Genomic DNA, 26882 nt, shown 5'->3' with positions numbered 1-26882 from the left:
TCTTTTTTGTTGTTGACATCACAAGTGTGGCTGATAAAGGTAATAATCTTGATGTCCTCTGCTTAGCCTTCTGTAAAGCATTTGAGGTGGAACAAATGAGACAGACTCTCAGAAATATAGGGTTGGAAGGGACCTTGAGCGCTCATCTAGTCCATCCCCAGAGCTGAAGCAGGACTGTTACGAATTATACCTCACAGGTCACGCACACGAACTGCGGCGAATTATACCCGATAAGTCACACACAGTTCGAGTCTAGGCTGAGGCACATGAACAAAGTCCACAACGGCAGGGTTCCCAAAGATACTAAGTTTATTACGCTGGAGCGTGGTGCCCCCCTGCTAATCAGGAGGGGATCCCAAATGCAGGTTATACAGAGATTATAGACCTTTTAGCAAAGCATGTTGCCCTCGTGCATCCGAAACCTTAGCTAATAGTCCCTTATCTACCACCTATCCCTGTTAAGGGCATCCCCCCGTGCTAAACCATTACTTCAACTACACAACATGGCCCTAAAGCAATGCACCAGTAGCCTTTCTTATTGGGATGGGAGGCTCGCATGAAGGCCAGGAGGCAGGGAGTTAGGAACAGACAAAGAACAGAAACCAGGAGTCGAGACAGGCTGGAAACAAGGGGAGGGGGGTGGGGTTTGACAGGAATACAGTATCTAAGGAACACTCCTCCTGGTGCATGATGTGTTTGCTTTTCGACAATGGTGGGCCCCAAACCAAAATGGAGTCACATATGCACATATGATAACTTTTCCTTAACCAGGACTAAGTAAGCCTAGGCCATGCCTGACAGGTGTTTGTCTAACCTGGCATTAGAAACCTCCAATGATGGAGATTCCACAACCTCCTGCAGTAATGTATTCCTGTAGTTAGCTATTCTTGTAGTTAGCAAGTTTTCCCTAACAGTGAACCTAAATCACCCTTTTTGCAGATGCAGCCCATTACTCCTTCTCCTGCATTCAGTGGCTATGGAGAACAATTGATGCCTGTCCTCTTTTCTCATGTTAAAAAGGCCTTTTATCCTTTTTGTGTCACTCTTCTAGATCCTCTCCAATTAGTTCCCATTGTTTTCAGAGTGTGGAATCCAGAACAGGAGACAGTACTGCTGCTGAAATGCCACCAGGGCAGAGTCAAGCAGGATAATTACCTCCCGTAGCTCACATGCGACCCTCCTGTTAATACACCCCAGACTGATATGAGCCTTTTCTGCAACTGCATCACCTTGCAGACTCATATCCCATTTGTGATCCACTATACCACCCAGATCCTTTTCAGCAGGACTACCTCTTAGCCAGTTCATCCCCATTTGGCAGATGGGTTTTGATATTTTTCTTCCTAAGTGTAGAATTTTGCACCTGTTTTGATTGAAGTCCATCTTGTTGATTTCAAACCAATTCTCCAATTTGTCAAGGTTGTTTTGATTTCTAACCCTGTTCTCCCATGTGCCAGGAATCTCTCCCAGGTAGGTTTCATCTGCAGTTAAACAGACTCTCCACTCTGTTATTCCTGCCATTAATGAGAATATTGCATTGTACTGGACCCAAGACAGAGGATTATGGGACCTGACTAAATACTTTCCCCCACTTTGACGCTGAAGCCTGCTGCCTACTTTGTGAGTTTAGTCTTTCAACCAATTTTGCACCCACCTCACAGTCGTTTCACCTGAACCACGTTTCCCTCTTTTGCTTATGAGAATGGCATGTGCAACAGTGGGCAATGGGGGAGGGGTCTCTCGAAAATTGCCCTGTTCTGTTCCTTCCCTCTGGGGCCCCTGGCACTGGCCGCTGTCGGGAGACGGGGCGCTGGGCTGGATGGACCTTTGGTCTGACCCAGTCTGGCCGTTCTTATGTGTCAGAAGCCTTACTAAAATCAAGATACATCACATCTACAGCTTCCCGACTCTCCACCAGACCAGTAACCATACAAAAGAAGGAAATTAGTTTGATTTAGCATAATTTGTTCTTGAGAAATTTGTTAGCTATGATTGAACACCCTAATATCCTCTAGATGCTCACAACTTGATTATTGAATCATTTGTTGCAGTATCTTTCTAGGTATAGAAGGTAGGCTGACTGGTCTATAATTCCACAGCTCCTCTTTGTTTGCCCTTTTTAAAGACAGGGACTATTTTTGATTTCATTTTTGACGTTGTGATTAAGAAACTAGAATGATACACAATTACCGTAGCACAGATTAAATGGACTAAAAGGTGGGTACTGAACAGTCTCAAACTGGAATTATATATGGACAATCATCACTGAGCGTGGGTGTTTTTAGTGCGGTCCCACAGGGTTTGATTCTTGGCCCTGTACCTTTTAATATTTGTATCAATGACCTGGAAGAAAACAAACAAACAAACAAAACTTTCACAGTGAGGGTATTTAATCATTGGAAGAACTTTCCCCGCCGTGTGGTGGATTTTCCAGCACTGGCAATTTTAAAAGAACGCTTGGATTTTTTTCTTTAAAAAGCAACACTCTAGTTCTGACAGTAGCTAATTCAGGGAAGTTTCTCGCTCTCTTCTATACAGGAGGTCAGAACAGATGTTCACATTGGTTCCTTCTGGCCTTTTTCATGTATGAAAAATTGAAGTAAAACTTATGAATGTTTAGAAGAAATAATTTTCATTCTCCCTTGCTCTCCAGCTCTCGCTCTCTCTCCAACTAGCAGTAATTGTTTTTAGTTACTCCATCAGGATTGTTTCATTGAGCCTGTGCCTGATAGGCACCCAATTCCCATTGACGAGATTAGTTCTATTTCTTTACAGATTTTTCCTCTCAGCATTCTGTCCCTCTTGTCCAATCGGCTCTGTTTTTGACATGTTTTTAATTTTTTTTAAAGATGAACCAAGAATGAAGAACCAGACCACAGTGGTGGAATTCATCATCCTGGGACTGTCCAACAACCACCATGTAAACATCATCCTGTCTGTGGTTCTATTAGATGTCTTCCTGTTGACCGTAATGGGAAACATCATTATTGTCACCCTCTACCAGGTGGACCATCGCCTTCAGACGCCCATGTATTTCTTCCTCAGGAACTTCGCTGTCTTAGAAATCTGCTTCACCTCTGTCATCACGCCCAGGTTCCTCTACAGCCTCTTGACAGTGAGAAAATCTATTTCCCTCCCTGGTTGTTTCCTTCAGTTGTTATTGGTCTTCTTCCTGGGTGCCTCTATGTTTTGCCATGAGGCTGTCATGTCCTTTGACCGCTACATGGCTATCTGCCATCCCTTGCGTTACGGCACCATCATGAATGGCAGGGTCTGCTTCCAGCTAGTGCTGAGCTGCTGCGTGATGAGTTTTCTTATAATGGTTCCCCCAACATTTATGGTTGTGCTGTTACCGTTCTGTGGCCCCAATGTCATAAACCACTTCTACTGTGACACAGCCGTGTTGCTCCAACTCTCCTGCGTGGACACGGGGCATCTTGAGGTCATGATATTTTTTTCAGCAACAGTTATCTTACTTGGTACTTTAACAATCACTATAGTTTCCTATGGCTGCATTATCTCCACTATCATGCGCATCCCGTCCACCACAGGAAGGAAAAAGGCCTTTTCCACCTGCTCCGCTCACCTCCTGGTTGTTGTGATATTGTACAGTAGCTCCATCTTCAGGTACCTCCAGCCAGGACAGCGGGGTGTGCAGGACTTTGACAAAGTTGTGTCCTTGCTGTACTGTGTGGTGGTCCCTCTCTTTAACCCCTACATCTACGCTCTCCGCAATGAACAAATGAAAGAGGCCCTGAAGGATGCCTGTGGCAGAATTTCTAAGTGTCTGAGTTTCTCATGAAAATGCCAAACCGCAAAGATACAGGATGGATGTGAACTTGGCTGGTCAATGACTTCATGCCAGGCATCCCACTGGTCTTGGTGGGTCAGGAGCAGTACAGAGACATGGAGAGAGAAATTCATCCCTATCTTCATAGATTGTAAGGCCAGACCTGTAAGGTCTGTAAGGTGAATTCTGATCTCCTGGTAAAAAAGGCCTTAGTCTTCCACCCAGTTAGTTCTGCTTTGAACCTAGTAACACCTGTCTGTTGAAAGCGTGTCTTCCAGAAAGGCATCCAGTCTTGATTGGAAGACTTCAAGAGTTGGAGAAATCCAACATTTCCTTGGTAGCTTTTTCCCAAAATAAAAATTTTTGAGTCATTCTCACTAAAATGAAAAAAAAAAAAAAAGAAAAGAAAATTCAGTTTGCTTGGATCTATAGGATATATATTTAATGTCTAGCTAAATTTTGAGATAAAATATCATTTAAAAATAAAAAAGGAAAACATTTCTTTTCAAAAAATTGAAATAAAATGTTCTGAATTTTGTTGACATAAAATGTTCAACATGAAGTAAAATTTTGGTGAAGTAAAATTTTCTGAATTTTGCACTTTGCAGGGAAATCGGCTAGTTATCTCAGGTGCCTGTACACAAATGCAAGAACAGGGTTTAAAAGAGAATTGGATAAATTTATCCATAAATTAAATAAAGGGCCCATATAACAGGGTTTAAAAGAGAATTGGATAAATTCATGGAGGTTAAGTCCATTAATGGCTATTAGCCAGGATGGGTAAGGAATGGTGTCCCTAGCCTCTGTTTGTCAGAGGGTGGAGATGGATGGCAGGAGAGAGATCACTTGATCATTACCTGTTAGGTTCACTCCCTCTGGGGCACCTGGCATTGGCCACTGTCGGTAGACAGGATACTGGGCTGGACAGTAGACAGTATGGCCATTCTTATGTTAAGAAGCCTAGATAACAAGCAGGAAGAACTGGAAGTCCTGGCACAGTCAAAGAACTACGATGTGATTGGAATACTGGAGTACCATCATGGATGGATATAAACTGTTCAGGAAGGACAGGCCGGGCAGAAAAGGTGGGGGAGTTGCATTGTATGTAAGGGAGCAGTATGACTGCTCAGAGCTCCAGTATGAAACTTCAGAAAAGCCTGTTGAGAGTCTTTGGGTTAAGTTTAGAAGCGAGAGCAACAAGGGTGATGTCGCGGTGGGCATATGCTGCAGACCACCGCACCGGGAGGATGAGGTAGACGAGGCTTTCTTTGGACAATTAACTGAAGTTTCCAGAACACAGGCCCTGGTTCTCATGGGAGACTTCAATCACCCTGACATTTGCTGGGAGAGCAATACAGCGGTGCACAGACAATCCAGGATGTTTTTGGAGAGTGCTGGGGACAACTTCTTGGTGCAACTACTGGAGGAACCAACTAGGGGCCGTGCTTCTCTTGATCTGCCGCTCCCAAACTAGGAAGAATTGGTAGAGGAAGTGGAAGTGGGTGGCAACCTGGGTGGCAGTGACCATGAGATGGTTGAGTTCAGGATCCTGACAAAAGGAAGAAAGGAAAGCAGCAGAATATGGACCCTGGACTTCAGAAAAGCAGACTTTGACTCCCTCAGGGAACTGATGGGCAGGATCCCCTGGGAGAATAACATGAAGGGGAAAGGAGTCCAGGAGAGCTGGCTGTATTTTAAAGAATCCTTATTGAAGTTGCAGGATCAAACCATACCAATGTGAAGGAAGAATAGCAAATATGGCAGACGACCAGCTTGGTTTAACAGTGAAATCTTCAGTCAGCTTAAACACAAAAAGGAAGCTTACAAGAAGTGGAAACTTGTACAGATGACTAGGGAAGAGTATGAAAATATTGCTCAAGCATGCAGGGGTGTAATCGGGAAGGCCAAAACACAACTGAGGTTGCAGCTAGCAAGGGATGTGAAGGATACCAAGAAGGGTTTCTACAGCTATGTTAGCAACAAGAGAAAGGTCAGGGAAACATAAGAATGGCCCTACTGGGTCAGACAAAGGTCCATCTAGCCCAGTATCCTGTCTTCTGACAGTGGCCAGAGCCATGTGCCCCAGAGGGAATGAACAGAACCGGTAATCATCTAGTGATCCATCCCCTGTCGCTAATTCCCAGCTTCTGGCAAACAGAGGCTAGGGACGCCATCCCTGCCCAGCCTGGTAAAAGCTATTGATGGACCTATCCTCCATGAAAATGTGGGCCCCTTACTGAATGGGGAAGGCAATCTAGTGACAGACAATGTAGAAAAAGCTGAAGTACTCAATGCTTTTTTTTGCTTCGGTCTTCACAGACAAGGTCAGCTCCCACACTGCTGTCCTGGGCAACACAGTATGGGAAGGAGTTGAGCAGCCCTCAGTGGTGAAAGAACAGGTTAACGACTATTTAGAAAAGCTGGACATGCACAAGTCTATGGGTCCAGATCTAATGAATCCGAGGGGGCTGGGGGAGTTGGCTGATGTGATTGCAGAGCCATTGGCCATTCTCTTTGAAAATTTGTGGTGATCAGGGGAGGTCCAGGACAATTGGAAAAAGGCAAATATAGTGCCCATCTTTATAAAAGGGAAGAAGGAGAACCTGGGGAATTACAGACCAGTCAGCCTCACCTCAGTCCCTGGAAAAATCATGGAGCAGGTCCTCAGGGAAACCATTTTGAAGCACTTGGAGGAGAGGAAGGTGATCAGGAACAGTTAACATGGATTCACCAAGGACAAGTCATGCCTGACCAACCTGATTGCCTTCTATGATGAGATAACTGGCTCTGTGGATATGGGGAAAGCGGTGGACGTAGTATATCTTGACTTTAGCAAAACTTTTGATACGGTCTCCCACAGTATTCTTGCCAGCAAGTTAAAAAAGTATGGATTGGATAAATGGACTATAAGGTGGATAGAAAGCTGGCAGATAGAAAGATTGTTGGGCTCAATGGGTAGTGATCAATGGCTCGATGTCTAGTTGGCAGCCAGTATCAAGTGGGTTCAGTCCTGGGGCCGGTTTTGTTCAACATCTTTATTAATGATCTGGATGATGGGATGGATTGCACCCTCAGCAAGTTTACAGATGACACTAAGCTGGGGGGAGAGGTAGATATGATGGAGGGTTGGGATAGGGTCCAGAGTGACCTAGACAAATTAGAAGGTTGGACCAAAAGAAATCTGATGAGTTTCAACAAGGACAAGTGCAGAGTCCTGCACTTAGGACTGAAGAATCCCTTGCACCGCTACAGGCTGGGGACCGACTGGCTAAGCGGCAGTTCTGTAGAAAAGGACCTGGGGATTACAGTGGATGAGAAGCTGGATATGAGTCAACAGTGTGCCCTTGTTGCCAAGAAGGCTAACAGCATATTGGGCTGCATTAGTAGGAGTGTTGCCAGCAGATCGAGGGACGTGATTATTCCCCTCTATTCGGCACTGGTGAGGCCACATCTGGAGTATTGTGTCCAGTTTTGGGCCCCTACTAAAGAAAGGATCTGGACAAATTGGAAAGAATCCAACAAAAATGATCAAGGGGCTGGGGCACATGACTTATGAGGAGAGGCTGAGGGAACTGGGCTTATTTAGTCTGCAGAAGAGAAGAGTGAGGGAGGATTTGAGAGCAGCCTTCAACTACCTGATGGGGGGTTACAAAGAGGATGGATCTAGGCTGTTCTCAGTGGAGGCAGGTGACAGAACAAGGAGTAATGGTCTCAAGTTGCAGTGCGGGAGGTTTAGGTTGGATATTGGGAAAAACTTTTTTACTAGGAGGGTGGTGAAACACTGGAATGCGTTACCTAGGGAGGTGGTGGAATCTTCTTCCTTTAAGGTTTTTAAAGTCAGGCTTGACAAAGCCCTGGCTGGGATGATTGAGTTGGGGATTGGTCCTGCTTTGAGGAGGGGGTTGGACTATATGACCTCTTGAGGTCCCTTCCAATCTTGATATTCTATGATTCTATGATTCGTTTTGTAATCTAGTTTTAGGCTAGAGGAGCATTTTTCAACCAGTAAGTCTCCCCTCCCTCCCCCAGAGGTGGCACAAAAGGTAATCAGGAACGGGGGGTGCAAGATACTGTCAATTCCCACTCCCCACACACAGTTATCCTTCAAGGTCAAGTATCTTTGTCAGCCTTTCAAAAAAACACCTGGGAAAACATTATCTAGGCTTACCATTGTTATTACTTACACACTTACATTTACTATGAAAGGAAGAGTAGAAAGGGGGTTGTGATTTGTATTGTACTTTGAATAAGAGGTTGTTAACCTGAAAAACAGTGGACTCGTTTATCATGATGTTCTCTTCTGGCCTTAAAGTCTATTCATTTATTAATCTCGTTATTTTGCCTAATAGGCTGCTGGAAGGTTCTGAAGCCCAGATACTCAAATGTATTTAGGTGCCTAACTCTTAGAGCATCTGCCCTCGGATAGGATGGTGATGTAATCGGTATAGGAGCGTGACTAGAGTCGTCAGCTGGAGTCTGAACATTTGAGATCCAGTCTAATCAGTTTCAGAGTAGCAGCCGTGTTAGTCTCTATCCGCAAAAAGAAAAGGAGGACTTGTGGCACCTTAGAGACTAACCAATGTATCTGAGCATAAGCTTTCGTGAGCTACAGCTCACTTCATCGGGTGCATCCAGTGGAAATGCATTCAGTGGAAATGCATCCGATTAGAGTTGGTTAGTCTCTAAGGTGCCACAAGTCCTCCTGTTCTTTTTCATCTAATCAGTCTAAGGCATTTATGAGCTGCTGTCTAGGTTGATAAGTAAACCTCAGTCACCCTGGTTTCTAAGCACTGGATCACACAAGACCTGTTATGTGATGAGTTCATCTCTGATTTCCTGTTGGTGCGAAGGGAGAGTGAAAAGCTCTTGATACATACTGGGTGTCAGAAAAGAAAAAACGATTCACAATGTAAATTAGGAGCATGTAGTGGGCGCTAGATGGCAGCAGAGACCAAGGAATGAGGAGCAGCGCCTGCAAGTTGCAATGAGAGAGGAAAGAGACTTCCAAGACACCAGAGAAAGGCGAACAGGTCTGGCTCCTGGCCCGCTGGGCTCTGTCTCTTTCCCAGCGACAGAGAAGCAGAGATGTTAACCCTATGTTTTGGATCCATCCAGTTAGTGACAGACAGTCAGACCAGCATTGTTTTGGGTAGTATGAGTTTTACAACGTGCCTGGTTCTAATTTTAAACAACTCCAGCGAGAGGCCTTCCATTTAGGTTGTAATAAACGTCCCCCAGAATTCCCTGTGGTGTTCCTTTCTGTTGTGTACTTGTAAACTATCCAAATCATACCTGCCAGGTGCATCAAGCAATGTGACTAGCATGGCTGCAAGATTCTTGGATATTAACAAAATTCATGAAATTAATAGGCAGCAGGTTTAAAACACACAAAGGAAGTATTTTTTCACACAATGCACAGTCAACCTGTGGAACTCCTTGCCAGAGGATGTTGTGAAGACCAAGACACTAACAGTGTTCAAAAAGGAACTAGGTAAGTTCCTGGGGGATAGGTCCATCAATGGCTATTAGCCAGGTTCGGCAGGGATGCAACACCAGGCTCTGAGTGTCCCTAGGCTCTGTCTGCCAGAAGCTGGGAATGGGCGACGGGATGGATCACTTGGCGATTCCCTGTTCTGTTCCTTCCCTCTGGGGCACCTGACATTGGCCACTGTTGGAAGACAGGACACTGGGCTGGATGGGCCTTTGGTCTGACCTAGTATTGCCATTCTTATGGTTGTAAAATCAAGAGGTGACTTGATTGCGTTGTGTAAATCCCTTGACAGGGATAAAATACTGGCTACTGAAAGCTTCTTTAAGCTAGCAAAGAAACAGAACAATCTAAAGCCAGACACATTCAGATTAGAAATAAGGCCTACCTTTCTGGCTGGGTGAAGTGAAGCCCTACACTCAATTTGGTGACACTTCTCCATTTGTCTGTTTGTCTGTAATATGATAACTTTTGAAAACCATGTCTGATCAATTCCAACTTTTTAGGGAATGTTCTAGGCATCAGTGGGCCAAATCCTACGGTTTGGGGGGGAAAACCAGAAGGTGGAAATGGAGTACAGGGAGCACCCTGCAGCTGGGTACCAGACCAAGCAGCTTCCACCATCTTTAGCTGGGTATCGATTAAATAACTGGTTGATGGCCACTCCTGACACATTCCAGAATAACACCCCCACAGCTCCGTTCTGCCCATCCTCCCAATACAGTTGAATGGTGACACCCTTAAAAGGCTTGTTTCCAGGCAGACAGAAAAGAATAAGAAAGTGGTAACCGAGCAATGGGAACGCCTGGTACGGAGGAAGTGGGGAACGAGAGCACAGAAAAATTCTGGCTGTGGGAATGAAGGGGGGAGGGGGGGGCTGGATCCGGGGGCAGGGGGGGGAAAGGCCAGTGTGAGGGACACAGAGCCCTGGCATATGGCGGAGGTGGGAATGGGGAACCCATGGAGGCTGCTATGGCTGCAGAGGGGGCGGACAGACAACCTAGTATAAGGGAGGAGCTGAGTTGGGGATTGTGGAAGCTGCAGGCGGTGGGGGGACGGGGGAGAATGAAGACGGCAAGGAGCCAGTGGTGAATCCCATGAGCTTGCTCTGCAGGAGCAATGGCCTGTGCATCCTTCTGCTCTGAGACTGAGGGAGACTCGCCTCTTGGGCGGACTCCCAAAGGAAATGGTGGAGCCTCCATCTCCCGCGGCTCTCAGGGGGGACTGGATCCCTTTCTGGAGGAGAGACTTTAGTCCAACAAAAGTTCTTGGGCTCCGGATAAGGGTGACTGACCATCATTCTTTGGCCTGTGCCAAACAGGAAGTCGGACTAGATGATCCAACGGTCCCTTCCGGCCTTAAAACCCTGGGTATGATCCTCTGGGTTTTAAGGGCTACACTTTTAAACGGGCAGTAGAGGGCAGCAGACCCCAGCAGCAGTATTTGGTAAGGTGAAAAGAAACCGACATTTGAAACCGAAACACCGCCGACCGTTCTCACTTATGGTTGCCTTTTTCTCTTTCTGTCCCGGTCTCTCTTTCCTGGGCCCCAGGAGCAGAGATCAGACCAGGGTAACCGGACCCAGCTAGTCACTGACAGCTCCTGGGAGCAGAGGGGTCCATTCCGCAGGTACTGGCCCTGCGCTAATTTTCAGTAACTGCCCCAAAATTCCTAGAGCAGATTTCTTAGAAACACATCCAGTCTTGATTTTTAAAAACTCAGTGATGGGGAATCCACCACGACCCTTGGGAATTGTTCCACTGGCGAATTACTTTCCTTTAAATTCAGACTGGAACCACACAAACCTTTGTCTAGTTTCAACTTCCAGCCTTTAGATCGTATTATACCCTCCATCTAGGGTTGTCAACGGCCCGGTTGGGCAGGGAGTCTCCCAGCGTCGGGCTCAATCTCCCGGAGGCTACTGAAGCCAATCCAGGAGACTTTAGGCCGCTAAAAGTCCGGCAGCATAGTGGGGCTCAGGCCGGCTCCCTGCCTGCCCTGGCTGTGCACGGCTCCCGGAAGCAGCAGCTTGTCCGGCAGCAGCTCCTGGCTGCCCCCGTCCCGAGCGCCGACTCCGCAGTTCCCTTTGGCCAGGAATGGGGAACCGCAGCCAATAGGAGCTGTGGGGGCGGTGCCTGCAGGCAGGGGCAGAGCGCCGAGCCGCTTAGCTGCCCCTGAGCCTAGCGCTGCTGCCGGACATGCCGCCACTTCCAGGAGCCACCCGAGATAAGAGCTGCCCGGACGGAGCCTGCACCCCGCCCCCCTCCTGCACCCCAATCCCTGCCCCAGCTCCCTCCCCTCCCCACCCCCCTCCCAGATCCTGCACCCCGCCCCCCTCCTGCACCCCAATCCCTGCCCCAGCTCCCTCCCCACCCAACCCCATCCCAGATCCTGCACCCCGCCCCCCTCCTGCACCCCAATCCCTGCCCCAGCTCCCTCCCCTCCCCACCCCCCTCCCAGATCCTGCACCCCGCCCCCCTCCTGCACCCCAATCCCTGCCCCAGCTCCCTCCCCTCCCCACCCCCCTCCCAGATCCTGCACCCCGCCCCCCTCCTGCACCCCAATCCCTGCCCCAGCTCCCTCCCCTCCCCACCCCCCTCCCAGATCCTGCACCCCGCCCCCCTCCTGCACCCCAATCCCTGCCCCAGCTCCCTCCCCTCCCCACCCCCCTCCCAGATCCTGCACCCCGCCCCCCTCCTGCACCCCAATCCCTGCCCCAGCCCCCTCCCCTCCCCTCCCCAGCCCCCTCCCAGATCCTGCACCCCGCCCCCCTCCTGCACCCCAATCCCTGCCCCAGCCCCCTCCCCTCCCCTCCCCAGCCCCCTCCCAGATCCTGCACCCCGCCCCCCTCCTGCACCCCAATCCCTGCCCCAGCCCCCTCCCCTCCCCTCCCCCCTCCCAGATCCTGCACCCCGCCCCCCTCCTGCACCCCAATCCCTGCCCCAGCTCCCTCCCCTCCCCTCCCCAGCCCTCTCTCAGATCCTGCACCCCGCCCCCCTCCTGCACCCCAATCCCTGCCCCAGCCCCCTCCCCTCCCCTCCCCAGCCCCCTCCCAGATCCTGCACCCCGCCCCCCTCCTGCACCCCAATCCCTGCCCCAGCTCCCTCCCCTCCCCACCCCCCTCCCAGATCCTGCACCCCGCACCCCCCATAGCTTGTGCTGACCCCCAGAGCCCCGGAGCTCAGACTCCCCAGCCCAGCCCTCTCGCAGGCCAGGCACACGAGACCCCCGCCGATCGGGGTCCCTCTGGTGACGCGGCGGCCCAAGGGCACAGTGGGTTCGACCGGCGTGCGGGATACTAGGGTGGGGTGGAATAGACGAAGAGACCAATGAAGTCGAATGGAGTAAAGTGTGTCTGTGTGTGTGTGTCTCTGTGTGTGTCTCTGTGTGTCTGTGTGTGTGTGTGTGTGTGTGTCTCTCTCTGTGTGTCTCTGTGTCTCTGTGTGTGTGTCTGTGTGTGTGTGTGTCTGTGTCTCTGTGTGTCTCTGTGTGTGTCTGTGTGTGTGTGTCTGTGTCTCTGTGTGTGTGTGTGTGTGTGTCTCTCTCTGTGTGTCTCTGTGTCTCTGTGTGTGTGTGTGTCTCTGTGTGTGTGTGTGTGTGTCTCTCTCTGTGTGTCTGTGTGTGTGTGTGTGTCTGTGTGTGTGTGTGTGTGTCTCTCTCTGTGTGTCTCTGTGTGTGTGTGTGTCTGTGTGTGTGTGTGTGTGTCTGTGTCTCTGTGTGCGCACACTCAGTCTCAGGCCTTAGTTTGTTCTGTTTAGGATCAAACACGTCAAGGAGGAAACGCAGCGGTCACTTGGCGGCAGCAGAGGCCCACGGCGGAGACGCTCAGCCGCTGTGGTTTGTGGGTGAGTCAGAACAGAGGCGAAACTCCAGCGAGTTCTCCCTTTCTGTCTTCCGTTTCTCCCTTTCCGCCTGTCTTGGGGCCCAAAGCGCAGGCGCTCTCAGCCACAGGCCTGTTGTGTGAACCGGGAGAAGTCACTTCCCCTTGCCGTGCCTCAGTTTCCCCAACCTAAAAAAAAGTAGATCGTGCGACTGGATTCCTTTGGAAAGCGCTTTGAGTGCTCGGCATTACCATCCTCTCTGCGTCTCCCTCCCTCCCTCTCTGTCTTTTTTCACCGTCTTGTCTGTATAGATTGTAAACTCCTCAAGGGAAGGACACTTAATGGCTGTATATATGCAGCGCCTAGCGTAAAGGAGTCTTGATCTTGCCTGCAGGCTCCAGGTCACCATTTCTCAAATGCGGCCACCAGGGGCTTTTTGTGCAACCATGACAGACTCCTGGGTGGTGATGGGGGGGAGCATTGGCCCCTCCCTCCTTGTTGCTCCTGGATGCGCCGTCCTGCACCGCCCCTGGCGAGACGTGGGGCACAAGGCGGCAGGAACAAGATGAGTTCTTGACCCACTGGGCGGCAGGCTCCAGCAGCCTTCAGGAGCCTGGCAATGCAGCCCCGGGCTCCGGCCGTGGGGCAGGGGTACTGACCCCCTCGGCCCCGGCCTCCGGCTGCGGGGCTTCAGCCTCTGCCCCCTGGTTCCAGCTGCGTGGCAGCAGGTGCTGGCCCCTGGCTCCAGTCCCAGGCTCCGGCCACGCAGCTGCTGACCCCCAGCACCGGCCACGGCGCTTCAGCCTCTGGCCCCCAGTTCCGGCCGTGCGGTGGCGGGCGCTGGCCCCGGACTCCGGCCACGCGGCCCCAGCCCCGGCGCTGATCCCCTGCCCCAGCTGCGTGGCAGCAGGTGCCGCCCCACAGCTCTGTTCCCAGGTGCTGGCCACACGGTGGCTGGAGCTGGCCCTGGGTGCCAATCCCTGGTCCTGGCCATGCAACAGCGAGGGCTGGCCCAGACATGCACGCCTGGGCTCCGGCACCCAGCTCCGGGCTCCGGCCGTGCGGCGGGAGGCACTAGCCCTGGGCGCTGCCCCACAGCTTCGTCTGCCTGGCCGCGGGCTCCGATCCCTGGCTCCGGCCACGCAGTCCCTGTCCCCAGCTGGGGTTCTGGAAACGGGCACTGGGCCCCGGCCCTGGCCGCAGACACCAGCCCCTGGCTCTGGCCACGCAACAGTGGGGCTCATCACCCACCCCCATCGCCCCCACCCATTGTCCCAGGCCCCCGGTACCTTCCTCGGCCCAGCATCCATCCTGCCATTGCCTGTGGCCCCTGCTGCCTCCCCCAGCCTTGCATCCATCCCCCCCATTGCCCCGGCCCCGTATCCATCCCCCCCATTGCCCCGGCCCCGTATCCATCCCCCAGACAGCTGCTGCCTCCCCCAGCCTTGCATCCATCCCCCACTATTAGCCCAGGCCCCCGGTGCCTCTCCCGTCCCCGTATCCATCCTGCCATCGCCTCTGGCCCCTGCTGCCTCCCCTTTTAGCCCCCTGCCCCCATCCAGGGACGAGTGAATCCTGGGACTTGCATCTTTGTTAATATCACTTTTCACAACAGACTTCTACGTCTATGTTTGTGACTGTCACTTTTCCTAGCCTCCCACGTGGCTACGAAGTGTGCTGCGAGATTAACAAAGATACAAACATCCCTTTTCACACCAAGCCCCAGGACCCACCAAGCCCTGGATGGGGGGCGGAAGGGGGAGGCAGCATTGTTTTTGTGACTGAGTCTGCCAGAAAACCCTACAAATACAATTCCAATGACGTGGCTGTGAATCCGCCCATGTTGAATTCTTTTCCCTAAAGTTAATTAAGTATTTTAGGGGGAAAGCGTCAGCGTAGCCACCAGTGAGAGCTGGTGGCCACACGTCGAGCCACCAAACCGTTCTGTTGCGAGCACCTCTGCTGGAGGTAGATCCACGAATCATAGGCCGAGAGGTGGTGGTACTTAGCTCTGGCCTGGCACCGCTTCCTACCTGGATCTACTAGCACGCGGCAATGCAGCCAGTAGCTTTATTCCCATTTTACAGAAGGGGAAATTCAGGTACAGAGAGGGGTCCCCAAGGTCACCCGGAGACAGAACCGGGACCAGAACCCAGGCCTTTGGCAACACCACAGCTCAGTTCCTGCAGTATGTCTGTCGAGGCCCCAGCTTAGCTTAGACCAGGAGTGGGCAAACTACGGCCCGCGGGCCAGATCTGGCTGCTCAGGGCTTTGGATCCGGCCCGCAGGATGCCCCCCCTCATGGCGCCGCAGGGCTAAGGCAGGCTCCCTGCCTGCCCTGGCCCGGTGCCGCTCCCGGAAGCGGCCGGCACCATGTCCCTGCGGACCGCGGGGGGGGGAGGGGTGTCAGAGGGCTCCACGTGCTGCCCTCGCTAACAGGCACCGCCCCCCGCATCTCCCATTGGCTGGGAACCGCGGACAATGGCAGCTTCGGGGGAGGTACCCACAGGTGAGGGCAGCGCATGGAGCCCTCTGCCCCCCCTCCCGGGCCGCAGGGACATGGTGCCGGCCGCTTCCGGGAGCAGCGCAGGGCCAGGGCAGGCAGGGAACCTGCCTTAGCCCCGCTGTGTGCCACGGCCACCCCAGAGCACCGGGCTGGAGACCCCATCCCAAACACCTCCTGCACCCTACACCCCATCCCCCTGCCCTTGCCCCCTGCCTCATCCCACACCCCTCCCGCACCCCAACCCCATGCCACACCCTGCACCCACTCCTGCACTCCAACCCCCTGCCCTGAGCCCCCTGCCTCATCCCACACCCCTCCCGCACCCCAACCCCCTGCCACACCCCGCACCCACTCCTGCACCCCAACCCCCTGCCCTGAGCCCCCTGCCTCATCCCACATCCTCCCGCACCCCAACCCCCTGCCACACCCCGCACCCACTCCTGCACCCCAACCCCCTGCCCTGAGCCCCCTGCTTCATGCCACACCCCTCCCACACCCCAACCCCCTGCCATACCCCGCACCCATTCCTGCACCCCAACCCCCTGCCCTGAGCCCCCTGCCTCATCCCACACCTCTCCCGCACCCCAACCCCCTGCCACACCCCACACCCCCTCCCGCACCCCAACCCCCTGCCCTGAGCCCCCTGCCTCATCCCACACCCTCCCGCACCCCAACCCCCTGCCACACCCCGCACCCACTCCTGCACCCCAACCCCTGCCCTGAGCTCCCTGCCTCATCCCACACCCCTCCCGCACCCCAACCCCCTGCCACACCCCGCACCCATTCCTGCACCCCAACCCCCTGCCCTGAGCCCCCTGCTTCATGCCACACACCTCCTGCACCCCAATCCACTGTCACACCCCGCACCCCCTCCTGCACCCCAACCCCCTGCCCTGAGCTCCCTGCTTCATGCCACACCCCTCCTGATCCCCAACCCCCTGCCACACCCCGCACCCCCTCCCGCACCCCAACCCCCTACCCTGAGCCCCCTGCCTCACGCCGCACTCCTCCTGCACCCAAAACCCCTGTCCTGAGCCCCCTCCTGCACCCCTCCCTGCACCCCTGCCCTGAGCCCCCTCCCACAGTCTGCACCCCTTCCTGCAACTCAACCCCCTGCCCTGAGCCCCCTGCCAAACCCCACACTCCTCTTGCACCCAAAACCACTGTCCTGAGCCCCCTGCCACACCCGGCACCCCTTCTGCACACCAACTGCCTTCTCTGAGCCCCGTCCTGCACTCTGCACCCCTCCTGCACCCCAACCCCCTGCCCTGAGCCCCCTCCTGCACCCTGACCCCTCCTTCACCCCAACCCCCTGCCCTGAGCCCCCTCCTGCACCCTGCACCCCTCCTGCACCCCAACCCCCTGCCCTGAGCCCCCTCCTGCACCCCTCCCTGCACCCCTGCGCTGAGCCACCTCCCACACTCTGCACCCCTCTTGCACCCAGAACCCCTGTCCTGAGCCCCCTGCCACACCCGGCACCCCTTCTGCACCCCAACTGCCTTCTCTGAGCCCCGTCCTGCACTCTGCACCCCTCCTGCACCCCAATCCCCTGCCCTGTGCCCCCTGCTGCACCCCTCCTGCACCCCAACCCCCTGCCCTGATTCCCCTGCTGCACCCCTCCCTGCACCCAAAACTCCTGCCCTGAGCCCCCTGCCACACTCCGCACCCCTCCCGCACCCCAGCTCCCTGCCCTGAGCCCCCTCCTGCACCCCGCACCCCTCCTGCACCCCAGCCCCCTACCCCAGCCCTGCATTCAGGCCCTGCAGGCAATTTTCCCACCCAGATGTGGCCTCGGGCCAAAAAGTTTGCCAGCCAGGGGCAGATGTTTCCCCCTCCATTTCTGGAGCTGTAGGGGATACAGTGCGTGGCCAGCAGGGGGCAGCAAGGATAACCAGGTGGGAAGCGGCCGCTGAGCGTTGGGCTGAGCAGAGCCGGCCTGTCCACCCTGCTGCCAGGACCTGCGTGTCCGTGGGAAAACCCGAGACGGAATCCGCCGCGCCAAACGGTCCTGCTGCCCTCTTCAACAACCGGACATTTCTTTAAATGGAAAGGTGTTGGGGGTTTTTAAGCTGAAATCATTAACACCTAGCTCTTCTCTAGCGCTTTCCACCAGTAGATCTCTACGCGCTCTACGGGGAGGTCAGGATCCAGCTCCCCATTTCACAGGCTGGGAAACTGAGCCACAAAGAGGTCAAGCGATTTCTCCAAGGTCCTGGAGCAGCGCCCAACAGCTGTGCTGGGGATAGAAGCCACGTCTGCTTCGTCCAGGGCTTTACCCACTAGGTATTGCTGCCTCTCCTTTATCCTCCCCGCTATTATTAATCATTGATCAGTTTCTGGTTTGGGGCAAATGACCAAACTCTATCACCACAATGAATATTATTGGGTGGCATCTTTCATTTGGGTCTAAAAGCCATTTTTGGTCAATAAATATTTCAATGAAACCGTTGTGACCGGCTCTGGGAGGGAGGAAGGGACACAGACAAGGGGTGAAAAGGGCTCTGAGTCAAGGCATCGTGGGTTTCTGGTCACACTCCATGCACTTCCCCTGGCCCTGTCTGGAGGTCACTGGCTCCTTCTCAGGACAGGGATACGGGTGCCCCCAAGGGCACTCTAGTGTCTAAATGGATGTTGCTGGCTGAAATGCAGCACCTGGTTTTGTTCCAGTTCAAAGGGTCCCCGAAATCTCCCCTGATGGGCAGCTGCCATGGGTGTTCCCGGGAGCCAGCCGGGCAGGGATGGGAAAAGCAGCCTGTGGGGTCAAAGAAGTGGCAAGCTGTGTGTGAGTGTGCGTGTGTATTCACAAGAGGATGTGTGGAGGTGTATGGTGAGTTGTGTGAATAGTGGGCACAGTGTGTTGCTTGTCGTGGTGACCCTCTGAAACAGACATTTCCTCGCCATGCCGGGCCATTGGGTTACGGGTGTGTGGATTGTCACGACAACACATTCGCATCGAACTGAACAGACAAATGTCGGTGTGTGCGGTAAGTGAGTGGTGTGTGGTGTGCATGGTTGCGCAGGGGAGTTGTGTAGCAGGGCTGTGGAGAGCACAAGGAAGGTGCCATACATACGCTTGTAAATGCTGGGAAGCTGTGTAGCTGGTATGCGCTCCCCCCAGCTTTGCGTGTTTGTGTGTCATGGGAAACACACTGTGAATGTGTGTTGTGTGGCTGGCGTATGAAATGTATTGCTCCTGTGGATCGGTTTATGGTGGCGATCGCATTGCCTCTCGTGACACCCACCACCCACCGGCGGGCGAGACCCTGCGTGTGCTGGCGGAGTGTGACTGCCTGGTGGTGTGTGAGTGAAGGTTTGTGTCTGAGCGTCTCGGGGAATCTGCATTGCCAGTGTGTTTTTCTTAATAGGCCCATCTGGCCGTCAGGAAACCCCACAAGCGCGAAACACTGTTTGGAGTTTAATTTTAGAAGCTTGTCTAAGTTCCTTGTCTCTGTAGCGGCTGAGCACGTCACCGACACTAATAACACCCAGCTCTGATCTAGCGTGTTCATCAGTAGATCTCAAAAAGCACTTTACAAAGGAGGCCTGTATCATCCCTCTTTTAGATGGGGGAAACTGAGGCACAAAAAGGGGACGTGACCTGTGCAATCTGACCAAGAAGGCCAGGGGAAGAACTAGGAATAAAGCCTCGTGAGACCCTTCCACTAGAAACAGCCTCCCCTCCCCTGAGATACAGTCAGTCCCTGACACTCTGAAATCCCCCCTCCCCCCCATTAACACATTTATCCTCACAACCCTGCTGTGAGGTGAGGAAGGGTCATATCCAAAAGGGATCATTCATTTTAGCCCCTCCATGTGTTGTTGTCACCATCTCCACTTTATGGAGAGGGAAACTGAGGCACGGCACAATTATGGTCAAACATCGGGAAGCATCCACCGCTTTGGTGTACCTTCTTTTGTAAGCCTCACAAATGGCTTTGTTTGCACAGACTCAGCCTCGTTCACTGCTCCCAGTCATCTCTAGCAAGTCCTGAGAAGCTGGTTGGGCTGTGGAGTGGGATTCAAGCAGTTAATAACACCTAGCTCTTACACAGTCTGCCATTGGGGGAAACTGAGGAACGCAGAGGGAAGTGACCTGAAGGGATTAGATCTGGGTCTCGCGAGCTGTTTCTCCACTAAGCCCATGGCCTCCTCTTTGATTTTTGCTCAGGATGTGGGTTCAGTTGTCACCTGTCTCAGCCTCGCTCTAGGACTTTGGAAACGAATCAAACAAATGCCCCATGCCTCAGTTTCCCCAGATGTATAATAGGGATCCTGTCACTTCATTTGTCTGATTAGCTGGGAGGGTCCTCAGGGCAGAAGGGCCTGTCTCAGCTCTGAAGGTACAGGACCTCACATAGTAGGCCCCTGATTTTGGGATGGGGGTCTCCAGGAGCATCTATAATACAACCAGAATTGCCAGCTCGTGTGAAATTATCATGAATCTACCAATACATGTATGTTTCTTAAAGCCCCAGCTCCTGGATTCACGTGATCGGCTGAAAATCACCTTTTTTTTTTTTCTCAACGAGATCTGAAAGTTTCTAGCCCTCAGAATGAGGAAAGGAGAAAACTTGCAAACATGAACCCTTAAGGCCTAAAACAAACCACCACCAAAATTTATTATTTTTTAAACAGCCTCATGATTTGCGGGCGACCTGATTCATGATTTTTGAATGTTTGGGGTTGGCAATACTCTGTGTGTGTTTGTGCACACACACACACACACAAACACACACACACGTGACCAGGTACAGAATCCAAACAAGCTCACTAGACAAACAGGTCTTTTTTTCCTCCTTAAATTCAGTTTTCTCCAGCTCTTCCTGCGGCGGGTGCTGGCCCCCGTTCTCCTGCTCCGCCAGGTGTTTGCTTTGCGGAGGGGCAGCTACAGAGGTGGTGGCGATCTCTCGCGACTGGACATCGCGAGCTGCCGTTCTGCATGTTTTGGCCTGTTAGGCCTGTGGGTTTGAGAGTGGCTTGATTTCAGTGCCTCCATTTGGGGCTGTTTGAGATGAGACCCTTCAAAGGGCTTGAGTCTCAGGACAGGTGCTCGGCACCCTGAAAATGCAGCCCCTCCATGGTGTCCCAAGTAAGTGTCTCTAAAACCTCTTGTTGATTTAGGCCTAAAATCTCTCTCCAAAGGCGAGAGTCAGAAGCAGGCAAAGCCAGCAGCAAAACAAAAGTTAACCTGTGCAGTGTCTCAGCTCCAGCTCGTCTCCCTGGGGGTTAATTACCAAAAGTAAAAAAGCTTTAATTAACGTGGGATGATCATTTCCCTTTAGGGACCTCATGTTTGGAAGTAGCCAGAGCGCGTGGCTAATTGACCGCCTGGGAACTAATCAATAGCTTTAAGTTTTGGAAAAGAGTTGATAACTGTTTCTTTTAGTGCAGCAGGGAAGCTCATAACGAGTCTGTGGGGTTTTCTTGGTTTTTGTACGTGTCAGTTTTTCAAATAGCAACCCCAGGTGTTAGCTAGCACTGGAAATCTCAAACAATAGGCCAGATACTTGGCGAATGGCCATCAGTGTAACTCTGTGGAGGGGGCTATGTTCACTGGCCCAATGTCATGTCAAGTATCCTTTGGACTATTCATTAAAATATTTAATACCACTTTAATTTAATCCTTACTGATCACCTAATATCATGCAGGAACACAGGACTGCCCATTCCAGATCAGACCTGTGGTCCTGCGTCTCCGATCTCCAAGGGAAGTCTAGCTGTTTCAGAAGAAGATTCAAAAATCCCTGCAATAGGCAATTACAAGATAAAACTCTGATAATGAATGTTTCTTCCTAACCCCTCCCATGAAAGCCTGGCTCATGCTCTGAAGCAGGCTGGCTCATCGCTTCTCCAAATCTTTCCCTGAGTTTGTACAAAGCATTTACTCCAAGAACACTTGGGATAAAGGACCCATACACTGGTTGAGGAGAGAATATTGTGGTTCAAAGTGGCCCTGTGACTTATTCATAGATTATACAGGAAGCCTTGTGGTCCCCTAATCTGAGCTGCTGTGTAACACAGGCCATAGGCTGCCCTGAATTAATTCCTGTTGGAACTAGAGCAGATCTCCTGGGTCCTATCCACTTCTGAAAATCCCACCCTTAAGCTATATGGCCAGGGAATCCATCCACTCACATCCAGGGGCATTGCATCAAGTTCATAGGCAGTGGAATGAACGCAACCCTCTCCCTTGCTGTTAACTCTAGTTGACAGTCCTTTATAATGGACATAGAGGGCTAGGCAAGTCTTGGGGCTTTGACAGTGTTTCAGTGGGATCTAAAGGGTGCTTAGAACTTTTGCTGCCCCTCTGTGAAAAGTGACTGTCCCCCAAAAAACATAAGGCAGGGGATGATTGAGGGGTAAGCAATTGTAGCCAAAAGGGGTGGGGATTTGGAGACAATGGGATATATCGTCAGGTGATGCAAATCATTCCGAGCCCATTGACGGGACTGGAGTTTATCCCACTTGAGGATTAGGAATTAAGCAAGACACACAGTTGTCCTTTCACTCTGCTCAGCACTGCTGAGGCCTCAGCGGGAACACTGTGTCCGGTGCTGGGCACCACGCGTCGGGAACGTCCGGAGGAGAGTGACAAAAACGATTCAAGGCCTGGAAAACATGGCCTGTGAGGAAAGGATTTTAAAAACCGGATCTGTTTAGTCTGGAGCAAAGCCTGTGGGGAAAAGAAGACTTCACATCTGTAGCAGGTTGTTATAAAGAAGTGGGTGATAAATTGTTCTCCTTATCCACTGAGGACAGGACAAGAAGCAATGGGCTTAAACTGCAGCAAGGGCGGTTTAGGTTGGACCTTAGGAAAAACTTCCTGACTAAAGGGCAGTTAAGCCCTGGAACAAATTGCCTAGGGAGGCTGTGGGAAGTCCTTCTTCATGGCAGGTTTTTCAGGAGAGGTTAGACACACCTGTCAGGGATGGTCTAGATTATACTTGCTCCTGCCTCAGTGCTGGGAGCTGGATTAGATCGCTCGAGGGCCTTTCCAGTCCTACATTTCTATCACTTAAGGGCCTGATTCTCTTTCCCTTCACTGTGGGGTAAATGGGGATCTGCTCCACTGGAGTCAGCCGGACCAACTGCCCCTCACGACTCGGGCGTTAAACTCCGGAGTCACTCCGCGCTGCGGCTGGGGTGAGTGAGCTGGGAGAATCGCCACCGAACTACTTGCGTTGCCCACGAGAAGCGGGTCCCATGACGCTGACGGTTCTTTACCTCGTCTTAGTTCATGGGCTGCAACATTCAGCTGTGTTATTGGTGGCCTTGTGCTTCTTGGCAAATGAAACTAAACAACTGGCTCGTTCAACTGTTGTTTCCTTTGCTGATATTTCTCGGGTGTATAGCAGTGTGACTCCCTTGATTTCACTGAACTCCCGAGAGGCCTCGGGCTGCTTTGCTGTTCTGAGTAGCTGGCTGTGATCTATTAATGCAACGCTTCCACGCCTCTGACAGCCAGCCCACCGAACGCTCAGCAAACCCAGCCAGGCGTGAATTCAGCTTCTTGCTTGGTTAGGAACATCTGTCGCTATGGAATCCCTGCAAGCGTGAACAACCAGGCACCAAGCGTGTGACGGGCGGAATTGTTTTCACACGGCTTCTCCTGGTGAATTCACTGGGAAAATCTTCCCAGACTGCAGTGCCCGGGCTGTTCCTTGAGTAGGCCGTGTCGCTTTGCTTCCCTGTTCTGTTGGAGGTTTATCAGAGAAAGTCCTAGGCCTCATGGTTAGGATCCTCTTTGATCCTGGCCCTTAGCCCCCTGCTATCCCAGCCCTGGGATTTCCCCAGCCCTGGCCCCCACAATTCAGCCAATACCCCTCAGTCCAGACCCACAGTCACCTGCTGTCCCACCTCGGGACTTCTCACTCCTCCCCAGCCCTGCCAATGCCCTCTGTCTCTCTTTTTTTTTTAAAGTTTGTCAGCCAGTCCGGTAATATCACTTAACACGGACGTATTTGTCTTTTTGTTGGCTGGCCTGTTTGCTGCACCTTTGGGCCTTTGAACGTTACCAGATCCTGTATCATCCGAGCCTCTTCATTCTCTACCACGCTTCCCATCTGGTCTTAGGGCCTCCCAGCTAAGCCTTTAACCATGTTCGTCCGACAGGGGCTCCAAAGCAGACGGCCTCACCCGGCAGGGGATCAACGGGTACTCCACCATCGCAGCCCTTTCCGAGCTCGTTCTGGTTATTACGGTGCCGTGCCCCCCAGTGAAATTCCCGCCTGTACGGTGCAGCACAGGGCCTGGGGATCGCTCATGTCCTGCCTGGTGGGCTTAAGTGGTGCTTAACCGGTGTATTCGTTGTACTGCCTGCACAGGGGGTGAATTTCCCGGCCCTGGGTCTGTCATGGTATAACGTAGCCCCCTGGTAACACCATGGCCTACTGCAAACATTGCTGCTAACACCCACAATGCTGTTCTGCTGGTAGGAGGAGGCTTTCAAAGCTGCCTGTTAGGCTGGGATGATGGGCACCTATAAAAACGAACAAGAGTGGTACGGTCAGCTCCCCAAGGTGACTTGAAAAATCCCATCCATTATGGATACAATTAACGATCATTTCCCCCAGCAGGTCACTGTGACCATGTCGGACAGACGGATGGATAGACAGCTGAGTACAAGCCGGTACGGAACATTTGTAGCCGGGGGTCTCATCACCTCTGAATGGTTGGAGGGGCCCCGTGAATACAGCAGCACTGCTATATAAATACCCTCCCCTGACCATGGCCTGCAGAAAGTGGGAACTCGGGGAGTGACACAACCTCTTGGAGGGGTGATGAACACGTGGGAAATGTGACTCGGAGTCAGCTAACTTTGGGGGAGATTTTTAAAAGCCCCCCCCCCAGGTTTTAGGAGCCAGGGTTCTTTGCAGGCCTTCGCAAGGCCCCCTTTCTTCACCACATTAACAACACGCTCCTTGTCTTAACTGTCTAGGATCTGAGGGGGGCGAGTCCAGAACGCAGGGCTGGGGGGGTGCTGGATCACTAACACTCCTTCTTCATGGCTGGGGCGATGCCTGAGCAGCGTCTCATCGAGCCCAGAAGGTCAAGCCCCCCTGGGAGTCCTGTTGGAGCACCCATGGCCTGTGGCCACCTGACTGGCTTGCCCCCACTACTTAGGCCAGGAAGTGACCCAGGTGGGCTGTCTGAGCAGCTGTGCAAACTCCCTTTTGCTGCTGCCTGCCACTTGCAATCTGTATCCAGCCCTGTTCCTGACTCCTGCTCTGCTCCTGACCCTGTTCCTCCAAGCTCCCACCTGGCTCCTGCTCCATGCCTGACCCTGGCCTTTCCCCTGGTTCCTGCCAGTAAACCTTGCTCCTGACCATTGAGTACTTTTCTGGCTCTGCCTGGCTTGACCCTTGGCCTCTGGCATTTGCTATCTGGCCCCGGCTCTGCCCCTCAGCTTTGATACCTGGTTCTGACTCTGGATCCACCCCTGGCTCTGATATTTGGCAGCTGATGCTGGTTCTGACCCCCCTCCCCACTGACCTGGGTGACTGCTCCACCCACTAGCCCAGACTGCCTATGTCCCCCTCCGAACACAAGGCCCTTCATGGCCTCCTCCAACCCTGCCCAACATCTCTCATATACTACTGTAATGTCCACTCCCACTTCTCATCAGCCCATGGGGCAGCCTTCACTGCCTCCTTGCTAGACAGGTGCTTGTTTGAAAGTTTGTTGTCTCCCATGTTCCCCTCACACCTGGGAAAAACATCTGCAAAACCCCCTCCTTCAAACTCTCCTCTGCCATGGTGCCGATGAAAACCAGGACAATGGAGAGGCAGCCGGTAGGCCGAGCCCATGGCTCACCATGTTGCCCAGTACCGTTTCCTTGTACTCCCCAACTGTCTGTCTGCAGCCAGCTCTTGTTCACTGGTTCTTTCCTGCCTCCAGACCGCACGGGTCCACAGCCGGGCACTTGAGCTGAAGTAGGTTGTTTGTTTTGTTTGCTTCAGTGAGTGATCGGTCCACGAAACAGGGCACCGCGTAGGGTTAAACACAGGAGTTCCCCAAATTCAGGTGCTTGCCTTCAATACACTGTTACAAAGCTGTTCATTCTATAACATAGCAACTCTCTTTCTGGTTCGTTTGCTGACCCAGTTGTTTGGATTGTTGGCTCAGCTTTTTTACTTGGCTGTTCCCTGCCAATCATACGTTCTTTCACATGTCCAACGCCTAAAATATACTGCATATTGCATCCTACACTTATCTTGTACTTGGCACTTTTGTAGCAGTGTTGGTCTCAGGATACGAGGAGACAAGGTGGGTGAGGTGATATCTTTTATTGGACCAACTCCTGTTTGGGGGAAGAGTGGAGCTTTCAAGGTTCACAGAACTCCTCGGGTCTGGAAAAGAAAACTAGAGTGTAAGGTCTGGGGGCTGGGGCCATCTTTTTTTGTTCTGTGTTTGTACAGCTCCTAGCACAACACATCCTGGGCCATGTAATATAAATCATTATCATCTACAGTAAGAAACTTCACACCCACAGCAGTGTCCCAATAGCATAATCCTGCATCCTTTTCATGTAGCCAGTCCCTGGTGGCTTTAAAGTAACTCAAAGACTCAGAAATAACACAACTTTAGTGCAGCCCCGGGAACTTTGTGGGATGCAGTTAACTATGGTTGGAGGAAGGTTGTTAAGCTCTGGAACAGGCTTCCAGGGGAGGTTGTGGAATCCCCATTGCTGGCAGTTTAAGGACAGGTTGGACCAACATCTGTCAGGGATGGTTTGGTCCTACCTCAGCACAGGGGGCTGGACTTGAAGACCCCTGGAGGTCCCTTCCAGCCCTACATTTCTATGAGTCTATAATTGGGCATGGGGGCTGAGTCTAGTGGCGAACCATTGACAGTGAAATCCTGGCACCATTGAGCCAATATGAGTTTCGCCATTGACTTGGGGATTTCATCCTAGCAACTGAAGGAAAGCCAGAGTAAATCAGACCAGGGTTCTAGCCCCGTCTCCACCAGTGATTTGTACCTGCTGCTTTGGAGGAATCCTGCAGTTAACATCCCATAGTGGGATTTGGGGAATGAGGCCAAGGGCCAGATTTTTAAAGGTATTTAGGTTCCTAGTGAGACTGTCAAAACCATCTTCTAGTGGCCTGAACCTCAGGTGTTTTTCAAAGTCCCACTCAGTCCTTAAATAGCTTTAAAAAATCTAGCCCTTGGGCCTTAGAAAATACTACCCATTCCATGTACCCAGAGGGGCTGGAGTCTAAGTAAACCCTCCATTTTGCCTATGGAGCCCTAAATCAGTTTAATTAGTGATGCAAA

General features: G+C 52.4%; 1 protein-coding gene across 1 annotated transcript; it reads left to right on the top strand.

Annotated features, from left to right (window-relative positions):
- Positions 1-2860: 2860 nt before the first annotated feature.
- On the top strand, positions 2861-3802 carry LOC311529350 (olfactory receptor 6E1-like; the record flags this gene model as incomplete). Its single annotated transcript, XM_084645299.1, has 1 exon — positions 2861-3802. The coding sequence occupies one exon, from the start codon at positions 2861-2863 to the stop codon at positions 3800-3802; it is 942 nt and encodes a 313-aa protein (XP_084501425.1).
- Positions 3803-26882: the final 23080 nt, after the last annotated feature.

Source organism: Lepidochelys olivacea (assembly GCF_965140295.1).
Source record: "Lepidochelys olivacea isolate rLepOli2 genome assembly, chromosome: 13".
In the NCBI taxonomy this organism is placed as follows: Eukaryota; Metazoa; Chordata; order Testudines; family Cheloniidae; genus Lepidochelys; species Lepidochelys olivacea.
The sequence above is the reverse complement of the archived record's forward strand: the minus strand, read 5'-3'. Positions and strand labels throughout refer to the sequence as shown.